At 44.7% G+C, this 12426-nt stretch overlaps 1 protein-coding gene across 1 annotated transcript in view; it reads right to left on the bottom strand.

The window, feature by feature from the left end:
* Positions 1 to 9168, bottom strand: part of LOC147446468 (Mov34/MPN/PAD-1 family protein) — a 28392-nt gene extending 19224 nt beyond the window's left edge. Inside the window, exons 1-3 of the mRNA XM_086525677.1 lie at positions 8934 to 9168; positions 8503 to 8680; positions 8336 to 8417 (exon numbers count right to left, since the gene is read on the bottom strand). Coding sequence (XP_086381803.1) covers positions 8336 to 8417; positions 8503 to 8680; positions 8934 to 9072 — 399 coding nt within the window. The 5' untranslated portion in view covers positions 9073 to 9168. The remainder of the gene's footprint in view (positions 1 to 8335; positions 8418 to 8502; positions 8681 to 8933) is intronic.
* Positions 9169 to 12426: the final 3258 nt, after the last annotated feature.

Below are 12426 nucleotides of genomic sequence, written 5' to 3'. Positions count from 1 at the left end.
CAGCTGAAATCTGCATTTTCAATGAAAGACCTTGGGGCAGCTGAGCATGTTCTTGGAGTGAGGATTAGAAGACAAAGAGACCAGCGCATATTGTATTTGTCTCAAGAAAGGTACATTGAAAAGGTGTTGGACAGGTTTAATATGGCTGATGCAAAGCCTCTTGGTGTGCCGTTACAACCATATGTTAAAATCTCCAAGGATGATTGTCCCAAATCAAAGGAAGCAACCAATGATATGCAAAGTGTGCCTTATGCTTCAGCTTGTGGTTCACTTATGTATGCTATGGTTGCTACTAGGCCTGACATAGCCCATGCAGTGGGAGTTGTGAGCCGATTTATGGCTAATCCAGGCAGGTGACATTGGGATACAGTGAAATCCATTATGAGGTACTTGAAAGGGACTAAAAACAAATGCCTCTGTTATGGTAAAGGACCATTGGAGTTGAAGGGATTTTGTGACTCTGACATGGCTGGTGATCTGGATACACGTAAATCCACAAGTGGTTATGTATTTACACTTGCAGGAGGTGCTGTCTCATGGTGCTCTAGACTACAAAAGATAGTTGCATTGTCTACTACAGAGGCTAAATATATTTCAGCCACTGAGGCTTCCAAAGAAGCCATATGGTTGGCACGTCTATGCAGTGAGTTTTGTTTACCTGACAAGGCACCTATGCTTGGTTGTGATAGCCAGAGTGCCATATGTCTGGCGAAGAATGCCATGTTTCATGCACGCACAAAGCATATTAATGTGCGGTATCACTTCATTGGAGAAGTGCTTGAGGATGGCCTAATCAATTTGGTTAAGGTCCATACGTCACAAAATCCTGCAAATGCTCTCACTAAGTGCTTATCCAAAGCACAACATCAGCTATGCATACAGATGGTGGGAGTCACTTAGCTTAAAGGCGCCATTTATGCCTTTAAGTGGGAGGTTGTTGGGGTTAAAGGCCCTAAATGGCCAGCCCATAATGTACATTTTGTATAGCTTCAAAGGGTTTTAAAACCCTTGGCCAAGTTCACATTGAACTTGGCCCAACATTTTAAAAATGGTCCTAAAGATAATAAAAGGGATGCAAGGCTCAAAAACGTGAGCTCTTGATTTCCCCCACCTAGCGTGAGCCTCTCTCTCTCTCTCTCTCTCTCTCTCTCTCTCTCTCTCTCTCTCTCTCTCTCTCTCTCTCTCTCTCTCTCTCTCTCTCTCTCTCTCCTGATTTCGATCTGCATTGTGGGCTCTCTCTCCCTTCATCGCCTGCACTCGGCCTGCACTAGTTGCCGTGCTCTACCACCTACACTTCTTGCTGCGCGCTCATCAGTTCGGAGTTAATCTTGAGCAAAGTTCAATATTCACTTCAGTTGCACCTTACATTGGTATCAGAGCTTTGGCAGTGTTCTGTATCACTCAAGGAAAGAACCACAAGAACCACATATTTTTTTTTGCTTGTTGCGGTCGCACATAACCTAAGTCCTCTTGGACGTGTTGATTCCTAATCGTGTTTTTGAAGAGTGACAGGAAACCCAAGAAAGAAGGGCTTGTCCAGCCTCCCCTTGTTTCTCTTTTCACTCATTGAGAGTGGACCGTGCACTTAGCAGTCGGCCAATCGACGTGAGGTGGGAAAAAGCAACCTTGGTGTGAGCGCAAGGCCACCAAGGGGTGCGCCCACGGAAAAGAGAAGAGCTCGGGTGAAGAGAAGATCCTTCTCTAACACAGATTGCAAGCGAAAGAAGAACCTCAAGAACCTCAAGAACTCAAGAACCTCAAGACCCTCAAGAACCCAAGAACCAAGAACCTCAAGAACCCAAGTTCCTCGAGTCACCTCTGTGAGTCCCCACAAGAAAGAGACTCCTTTCTATGTAAGAATGTGCAAAAGGGAAGCGACCTCTGCAAATTTTCTAATGAACCGTCGATAGTAAGAACATAAGCCCAAGATGCTTCTAACTTCATGAACATTCTTCAAATCGGACCAATCACCTATAGTGTCAATCTTGGCCGGGTCCATCTGTACTCCTACTGCTGAGACGATGTCTCCCAAAAAGCGTATCTTTGGCAAGAAAGATTCACTCTTCTTGGCATTGATAACTAACTTGTGACATCGCAATGCCTAAAAGACCTTAAGCAAATGTGTCTATATTCTGCCTCATCCTTGGAGAATACTATAATGTCATCAAAGAAAATGCCAACAAAAGATCTGTTCTCTCTGAAAATCCTATCCATCATTCCGTTGAAAGTCGTTGGAGCATTGGTAAGGCCAAAAGGCATCACCAAAAATTCATATAAACCGAAGCTCGTCCGAAAAGATGTCTTGTAGATATTTCCCAGTGCAATTCGGATCTGATGATATCCGCGTTTCAAATCAATCCTGTTGAAACAAGAGGATCCCTGTAGTCGGTCTAGAATATCATCGATCCTTGGAATCGGGAATGTGTTCTTGATGGTGAGTTTATTGAGAGCTCTGTAATCAATGCACATTCTCTAAGATCCGTCTTTCTTTAAAACCAACAACACCGAAGAGCAGTAGATGAAGTACTCGGCTGGATAAGACCCCTTTCTAAAAGGTTTTTCACTTGGTTCATAATCTCTTCATTCTGGGCTCGGCTCACATGATAAGGTGGCCGGTTCGGTGTTGTGCTTCCAGGTATCAGATCAATAGTATAATCCTCAGGACGAGATGTGGCAACTCGCCTAACAGGCCCTCAGAAAAGCAATCGGCATGAGTGTGGAGAAAATCTTGGCGTTCTTTATCAAGGTCAAAACATATTGGACCTTCAATTATCATTCAGTTCTCTCCAAAAAATCGAGTAAAGAAACTGAATTTCATCAAGTACAAACTCTTTGCCCTTCATTTGTCAAAGTCGCTTTCTCAGCTCGATAGTCAACCACGGCGTTGTTCTTCTGGTACCAAGGGATTTCGAGGAGGACGTCACAACCTTCCTAAGGGCATTATGTAGAAGTCCTCGTGCCCTAAACACCCCTGACATTGCAAACGAAGTTTGCCAATGATCGGTGTAATTGCAACATCCCGTCCGGGTGCCGCTAGAACTGCCTCTGTCACCAGGAGGTGTATTTTTCCTGTTGCCTTCCTTAAATAAGTACTAGATATTTTTATTTATTTTTATTTTTTACTTGTTTCCCCGGGACCCTTGAAAAGGTGCAAGTGGACATTGCATGGCCAGTGTGAAACGGCTGCGGTCGAATAGGTTTCTCACATCGGGAGTCTAGGTCGGTCAGTCTGGGACTGATCGGGCCAGTTAGCACTGAATTCTGATGAGTATGGAAGCCTATGTGCGCCAAATGAAGTCTGGGCCACTCAGAAAGTCACTTATAACTTTATAAGTCAGTGGGAACTAGAGAATTAACTCAAGAGGGGCAAACTGGACACATGGCGGCTCCTGGTGAAATTTCCCACTTCCATAAGCAAAAGGGGGCACCCAATTTGAGAGAGGAGGTTGATTTGACTCATAGTGACCTACAGTGTGTGTGTGTGTGTGTGAGTAGTGGGTGCACGTCTACAGCTTTAATAGAAAGCTTGCCTTCTCCTCTGTCTCATGTAGCGCGATGATTTGCTCTCGTGCATCTCTCTCTCCCCTTTGGCACATATGGTAATGCCCCACTAGTTGGACTACTCAGATGAACATGTACAGTTCTGGTGGTTTATGCGCATTTGCCAAAGCAAGAGCCTTCTGAACAAGAACCGGATTAGCTAATTGCTAATCCCCCACAGGTACGCACAGTTCCATCGCGAAAGACTGCGAGTTTGGAGCGTGAAAACTCGTCCAATTCACAAGGGAGCTGTCCCATTGTGTGCGGGAGCCCTTGGGACACGCGTAGGTGTGTTTGCTCCGCTAAAAACGATCCGAAACAGGGAATTACAGCCTGTTGTGTTTTTCTGCAGGTTTAGGGTTTCGCACCTAAACTGCAAGGGAACACCAGGGGAGCCTCGTGAGAGCCTTGGGATGCGTGTACAGGCTTTTGGACACCCGACAGTGAAAAACAAGGAATTACAGCCCGCTGAATTTCTGTGATAGCTCACCAGAAAGCTTCCAGATAGCGAGGGAATCTGCCCTAGACAGGTACTTTTGACCTGCAAGGGTTTTTGCGCCATTATATTGCCGAAATCAGGTCGGAAACCTGCGTTTTCAGCCCTCATCAGGTTTGAACAGCTTTGTGAAAGCTTGTACTAAGTGGTCGGATCGTCTACCTTAAATTGAATAAAGAAATACCGAAAGGGGCGCCAATCTTTGGGGCCTATGGGGTGTCGGTCTCGTGTGCGCAGTGACATTCTAGTCGCTGGACGCAACTGTGTTCTCTTTCCTTCTCAGTGCTCTGTGTAAAGTTAACAGGTGATTGAAATAGTACCGCCCTCTACGTTGTAGAGGCCGGTTATAGCCTCCTTCTGTGGCCTCAGCCTGTCGGGCGTAATTCCAAATCGAGCGGCCAATTCGAGTAAAAAGAAGTTGGCCTTGGCTCCTCCATCAAAGGAAAAGGAGGGCTTCCTGATCTTTCAGTTTGCCCTAAGTGCGGCAAAGTTTTGTACTTTCGACTTTCGTTCGTCTGATTCGGTTCGAGCCCCACACAATGTGGTACCAGTTCTGTTTTCTTATGCCTTTCTGCCACGTTCCTCTACTGCTCTAGAACTCTCTGGCTTGTCTTCAGACTGTTCTTGCTGTGCCTTTTTGGGGCACTTTGCGGAGATGTGTCCAAATTCCCCGCAACCAAAACACTTCCCCTCTTAGAGATAGATAGCGCTTTCTCTAAGAGTCAATCAGGGACGTGTATCTTTCTCTTCTTTGTCCTGGGAACTCTTTCTCTTTCTACTTCATTGTGAGAGGTTTGTTGGGTTCTCTGAGTCAAGATCTCATCAGTGGGGTAAGTCAAATTTCCCAAATGTATTGCAAAACCCCATTTCGCATGATCCGTTAATTCTTGAATAGAATTTAACGTTTGTTCCAAGCAGTAGTCTCGGATCTCTGTAGGAAGTCCACAGCAAAAGCGCTCAATTTGTTCCTTCAACGAGACCACCTTAAATGAAGAGGTCAGTAGAAAAGAGTTCCAAAATTTCTCGCAATAAGCGTCCAAAGAATCTCCCTTAGTCATCCGAAGATGATTCCAAGCGGTTCGTATATCTCGTTCGTACTTCCGAGTCAGCCAAGAAGAAATAAAGAGCCTTTTGAATTTCACCCATTTAATTGGAGCTTCCTTCCTTAGAAGAAGAGTGGACCACCATGTTCAAGCATTTCCTTTGAAGAAAGATGCAGCCCTCCTAATCTTGGAGTGCTCTGAGTAGTGCACTCCAGAGAAAGCTATGTCAAATTGTTGAATGAAGGCCAAAGCCCTCGGAGCATCTCGAAACCCAGAAAAGGATTCAAATTTAATCGACTGTCCACCTTCTTTAAATTCTTTTGTTTTCTTGCTCGTCTTCGAGGAAGTCATGTTGGTTGGCTCTGTAGAAGTGCTTCTTTTCAAGAGTGCTTGTCCATGTCTTTCTGCGACTACAGGTTCCGCTTTTCTGCACTCGTCTGTCTTTTCGACTTTCCTCCCTACCTGAGAGGAGAAGCAATGGCCCAACGCCATCTCGAGTAAATCTTATCAATCGAGGTAATTCTTCAGGTGTTTCGCCAATCTCGGGTCCCTGGAGTACTTAATCAATCTGTTCACACATATGCAAAGCTGCAGTTGACGTTTGTACTCCATTCTGGCAAACTTGTTCAGAAAAAAATTTGCCCAAATTTTCGTTCTTTTCTTGAGTTCCCGCGCCAAATTTTCAACTTTTCTTTGACTTCCTACTGAGAGGTGTCATCTCTGTCAGATAATCTGGGATTTTTTTTGGCTTAATGTCCTGTAAGACAGAGCGATGACGACGGGAGCACGCCCGATTCAGGATGTATGAAGGGTGGGAGTGGCTAGTAAGTCCGGGTCGGGGCACGAAGATTCTTTCCCAAAAGTTGTGCGCTGTAAAAAGGATTGGATCCTCCGTAAAAGAAGAAGCTTTCTGTGCTCTGATACCACTGTAACAAACTTGGACACCCCAAGTCGAGATTCTACCGCGACACAACAAAGATTCACTTCAAAACAGTTCACAAAATTGACACAGCCCAGCGGAGTTCCGTGCCGAGAGGTATTGGCCCCAAAGATTGGCGCTCCTTTCGGTATTTCTTTTTGTATTAATCTGAGTTCAAAGTACAAGAGAGTGGGTAGGTGCTCACTCTCAGACTCTGCATCCAAATGCTTTGAGAAGTGAGGCCTTGCCCACTTATTTAAAGGTACAAGGGATGCCCAAAAGCGGAGCCCCCAAAATCTCTAAACTTAAAAGCTTTTAAGGCCAAAGCCCTCGGAGCATCTCGAAACCCAGAAAAGGATTCAAATTTAATCGATTGTCCACCTTCTTTAAATTCTTTGTTTTCTTCCTCGTCTTCGAGGAAGTCATATTGGTTGGCTCTGTAGAAGTGCTGCTTTTCAAGAGTGCTTGTCCATGTCTTTCTGCGGCTACAGGTTCCGCTTTTCTGCACTCGTCTGTCTTTTCGACTTTCCTCCCTATCTGAGAGGAGAAGCAATGGCCCAACACCATCTCGAGTAAATCTTATCAATTGAGTAATTCTTCAGGTGTTTCGCCAATCTCGGGTCCCTGGAGTACTTAATCAATCTGTTCACACATATGCAAAGCTACAGTTGACGTTTGTACTCCTTTCTGGCAAACTTGTTCAAAAAAAAAAATTGCCCAAATCTTCGTTCTTTTCTTGAGTTCCCGCGCCAAATTTTCAACTTTTCTTTGACTTCCTACTGAGAGGTGTCATCTCTATCAGATTCTTCACAAGAACCCATGTGTAATCTGGGATTCTTTTTGGCTTAATTTCCTGTAAGACAGAGCGATGACGACGGGAGCGCGCCCGATGCGGGATGTATGAAGGGTGGGAGTGGCTAGTAAGTCCGGGGTCGGGGCACGAAGATTCTTTCCCAAAAGTTGTGCGTTGTAAAAAGGATTGGATCCTCTGTAAAAGAAGAAGCTTTCTGTGCTCTGATACCACTGTAACAAACTTGGACACCCCAAGTCGAGATTCTACCGCAACACAATAAAGATTCACTTCAAAACATTTCACAAAATTGACACGGCCCAACGTAGTTCCGTGCCGAGAGGTATTGGCCCCAAAGACTGGCGCTCCTTTCGGTATTTCTTTTTGTATTAATCTGAGTTCAAAGTACAAGAGAGTGGGTAGGTGCTCACTCTCAGACTCTGCATCCAGATGCTCTAAGAAGTGAGGCCTTGCCCACTTATTTAAAGGTACAAGGGATGCCCAAAAGCGGAGCCCCCAAAATCTCTAAACTTAAAAGCTTTTAATCTCAAAAGCAATTTGCCCAAAAGCTGCCATAAAAATCAGCCAACGCAATTTACGAAAATCCGTACAGGCTGCCACGTCATCAGCTAGCGCAAAAAAGCGAAATTCCGTACAATTTGCCACGTCAGCCTGCCATCGCATTTTGCAGGGGTCCGTACTACTGCCCTGTGGCATGTCTGCCGCAGTCATTGCGTGTCTGGAAGCCTGCCATGTCACCAGTTTGTGACATGAGCTTTGTCCTAGAGTCACTAGAGTATGAGTCAAGGAGAGAAAAGGTGTAATTATCCCACATGTAGTGGTGAAAAGCTGTAGAGCTACTTAAAGCTCATTTCATGAATAAACAAATCCATTCCATGTTTGCATTGCTCAGTGAGAATGACAACATGGCTGTTTTTTTAATACATAAGGCTTTTGAGGGCATTTTCTGTTGAAAGTCCAAGGATTTATACAAACACGCCTAGCCCACTCTTTGATAGAACTACTAAGAATATGTGACTCTGGGATCAATGCCACCTCTCTTAATGGGCAGGAAAGCATAAGACACAGAGAGAGAGAGAGGAGAGCAACATAGAGATCAACATGGAGCACCGCAGCAGCAGCTCCTTATTGTATTGAGGATAATAAAAAATAATTCCCTATATTGTGATAAGAAACAACGAATATAGGTTAGAGAGAGGGCGGCCAAGGATATTGGCCCTTTAACCCAACATCTCTAAGAGAAATTGCACTCCGCCAACAGTAAGTTTGGATATTTTACAAATAGCATTTGAAGTCTATTTACACATGAGGTTGTGTTAATTGTTTCTCCCCGGTGGAACTATATTATAATCCATGGTTTTTTTAGTGTTATGCATAAGGAATTGAGAAAGGGAAGAGAAGGGGGGGGGGGGGGGGGGGGGGGGGGGGGGGGGGGGGGGGCGCATTCAATTTTGTACTGTTTAGGGGCTGAACATTGCAGCCCTCAGACATAAATTATGAAAAGCCTCTTTTTACAAAATGAATACCTGCTGGGTGTTAATGTCCACTCCGGAGAGCCAGCAACCAAAACCAGGGTGCGAATGATACCAGCCCACGACCATCTCTTGCCTGTAAACTCAAACAAGGATTATGCTAGTGCAATTTCTCTTCAAACTGCCATTTCACACCAAATAATTGCTGATAAAAACAAAACCTGCCAGTTTGCTTCAGCATATCCAGCATTTTAGCCTGAAAGACAGCATCAACTGCCTCAACACTAACACCTGTTCCACTTTGTGGCATTGCAAAGACATCCACAACTCGCACTGTGTATTCATCAACAAATTCTCCAAGCATCAAACCCATCACCTCCATGGGCACGCCTGCTCTGCCTGGAGAACACAACATAACATCGCAAGCTTATGGACCATGGCACATGAAGGAATCCAAACACAAGGTTGTTGTGGTATCCAGCTACATAGTTCTATGTCATCTCAATTGGTTTGAGCCTCGTAAGGCTCAAGAGCTAACACAGCCCAAGGGCTCACTAGGAGTGCACCATTAGGTGCCTGCATACTAGAACCGCTTGGACAAAATCTACATGTTCAAGAATGTTCAGTGGAGAAAAGACAAAGTACAGCATACCGTGCTTGAGCATCTTGAGGAGCGCGAGGGAGGAGATGTAGACCTGCTCGGAGGAGTCGACCAGAGGGGAGTCAGGGTGCGGACCACCGCCTCCTGCCCCTCCGCCCACGCCTGAGAAGATCCTCTGCAATCTTTCCATTGCTAGCTCCTCGTCGATCTGTGCCCCTGCCTCTCCCTTGCGTAACCTTGACACGCAGCTAACAAAGAACAAACGCTTCGCCTGTAAGTTTTTAATGGCCCTTGTTACAATCCCTACACAGTCGCATTTATTAAACCAAAACACCCCTCTAATTCTAATTTGTGGACATACCCAAAATACCCCTCAAATTTCAAACATTCTTGTATCTATTTTGGTTGGATTGTTCAATATTTTATAATCTTTATTCCTTTTTGACAATTGAGATCCAATACCTGGCAAGAAAAGGCAATTATGTTTAAAGTAATGAAGCAATTCATCTCCAGAGCCTTCATAATCAACTCAAATTCTAGATTTAGCATCTTGTATTGATAGACAATGATTCCTCTTACGAAAAGATACAATTTTTTTAATCTTTGGAGAAATTTAATCTCACAACCAGGGGAATTTTGGAAAATTTGAAGGGCATTTTGGGAATTTATGACAAAATATAGGGGGTATTTTGGGAATTTTTGAAATTTGAGGAGTATTTTGGGAATTAGAGGGGTATTTTGGTGATTTACCTTGTATTAAATGGCTCATGTCTCGTTTATTGAGTGGAATCTCCATTGCCCCTTGCTCTTAAGTTTCTCCAAAATGCAATTTCAATGTTTGAACGTAGGTACAAAAATGATTGGCTCAATCACACCTCGCATAACCACTCAAGCTGGCCTCGTACGCTACTCTCGCAGGTGAGTGTTCTCTGGAAAAAAAAACATCAACCCCTCGTCTACTACTACTCCTGCTATGCTTACCATCTCCCTCCCACGCCTCAACCTTGGCTTGCGCATCCTCGTCTCTTGCTTCCGTTGTGCATCGCCGTCATCGTCTCCCTCCCGTAGCTCAGCCTGATCTGTGTGTCGTCGTCTCCTGCCCACCAGTTCAAGCGAGATCTTGCAAGATTCCCTTAATGAGAATTTTTCCAAAATCAGAGGCACATAGTCGCATATATAGTGGCACATATATGTATACATCGGCATATATTTGTTATGAACACATATTGGCAGGTTCTCAAGTTTATTGAGAATCTTCCAAGATGCCATTGAATGCTTCCTTTAGGCCTAGCCCTGGCCTCAAAAAGGGGAGACCAGATTCGAACCCAGATGGGTTCACTCGATCAATTCTCCACGAGAGCTGGGCTAATTAATTGGGCGAAAGTCGATTGGCGTTGACCATATGTATGCATTCATATTTTAAAAATATGAGCTGACACCTATTCGAGTCGCTTTCCTATGCATATCTTTGCTAGCCTTCTCACATCACACGTTCAAACTGCTATTTCCTTCCATCGTCCACCTGTGCGTTGTCCTGCCACCTACCCCCCCCCCCCCCCCCCCCCCCCCCCCCCCCCCTCATTTCTGTTTTCTTTCTTTCATTGCCGATAGAGAATCAAATTGAATGTTGATTCTCCTCTTCTTTCCTTTTTTTTTAAATCATAGGGACATACTCGCCCTTGCAAATTTAGGCTTAATACGTATGTGGCACGATTCATTTTTATTCCTGCTTAAGAAGAATCTTGAGAGATTCTTTCTCTCTCTGCCTAGTCTTTATCCCTCTCCCTCTATTTTTCTCTCTTTAAGTGCCTATCTTGCATCTCTCTCTCTCTCTCTCTCTCTCTCTCTCTCTCTCTCTCTCTCTCTCTCTCTCTCTCTCTCTCTCTCTCTCTCTCTCTCTCTCTCTCTCTCTCTCTCTCTCTCTCTCCCCGTTCGTGCCCACGATGACTACAGGACAATTGCTCTGTTTCGAGAAACAAGTCTCGCCTCTGAGAGGGTTGCCATCATGCACAAATAGATTGCGCACATGCTAACTAACAACCATTCGCATGCTCCTGAATCTCCACCAACCACTTCATGTACTTGCTACGATGGCAATTGCTCTTCCAGCTTGTCATCGATCATTGGTCAGCGCACATGCAACCCGACCATCATAGTTTCGGTGATCACCTGTCTTCAACTACCCTCGTTTTTTCATCGGAAAATCACCACAGGCTACATGCATCAATGAACTTCATCTATGACATTGCAACGTCTGAGTCGCTCCACAAGCAAGACCTCAAGAAGTGTCATGAATTAGGCTAGGGTGTCGCAACATCGCAAAGGTGCCTATTTTTGGCAGTCCACCGTCACATCGCTGCAGTCGGGTAGGGAGAGGTAGCGACCCTCCGTTAGAAGTGGTAGCAAGCGGTACAGAGAAATCCAAGGTTGTGGTAGTCCATGCAGGAATGTGCACCAATCTCAACTCAAATTTTGAGGCATGTGCGTACACACACACACAGAAAGAGAGAGAGAGAGAGAGAGAGAGAGAGAGAGAGAGAGAGAGAGAGAGAGAGAGAGAAGTGTATGGTTGTTGGAAATAGTTCTCTGGGGGTGGGTCGCAAAGGTCGCACGGAGTGTGGATAGGTCTTTGTGGGGTGTGGTTGGGGGGGTGGGGGGCAGGAGCTGTTTTTGCAGAAAGGCTCAGAGGGAGGTGGGAGTGCACATGCAGGTTTTTTGGTGTGTATGGTGGGAGGGGTCTGGAATAATGGGGGAAATCTCACAAGTATTGATTCTTTTCAACTTAGATCCAATAATTGCAGTAGCACCAAAAGTTAATTTTTGTAATAGGATTTGACGCATGTCCACCCTTCTTAAAGCATTTTTAGTGTCACATGAAGGTCATCACTAGTACTTTGCTAGGTATGCTCGACAAGAAACCATCCCAACATTTTAGATTGGTCAAAAATCATTTGACCACGCATCCCATTGTTGCTTCTACCTGATAAAGAATCCCATGGGGATACTTAGTAGTTGAAAGGGTATACCCTCTTCAATGATTTGGAAGCCATATGACAAGTGTTGTGGTGTACAACTTATGTGGAGGAGTAGATACCTATTTTTGTGTGGTTGATGACTAGCCCTGAAGCTGTACAGAACATTCCAAGGCACTTCCAAATTTCCTCGATGGAATGTTCATCGTTGTGGAGAAGTCCGGTTGTGTCATTAGCAAACTATTGTAAACAAAGGTGCTCCTATTTAGGAAGTGTATTCCTTTGATCTTGCCTTGAATGATTCTATCCTGGACCAAATTGTTGAGTCCTTGTATGACTATGGAAAATAGAATGGATCTAGTGGACATCATTGTTTAATAGATTGGACCAGGTTGATAGTTATAGAGAGCTCCCCATCAACACAAATGCAAGAGTTAGCATTCCTAAGAAGAGTGAGGATAGCCCTTATCAAAACTTGCGCTAGCCCCATGTCTTTAGCATGTTCTATACCTTCCCAGAGCGCAATGATGGCATCTAAAATGAATCTCTCCTTGATAAGAGCTGTTTAAATA

This window comes from Adiantum capillus-veneris, chromosome 12, assembly GCF_014529385.1.
Source record: "Adiantum capillus-veneris isolate H3 chromosome 12, ASM1452938v2, whole genome shotgun sequence".
Classification (NCBI taxonomy): Eukaryota; Viridiplantae; Streptophyta; class Polypodiopsida; order Polypodiales; family Pteridaceae; genus Adiantum; species Adiantum capillus-veneris.
This window is presented reverse-complemented; position numbering and strand designations above follow the sequence as displayed.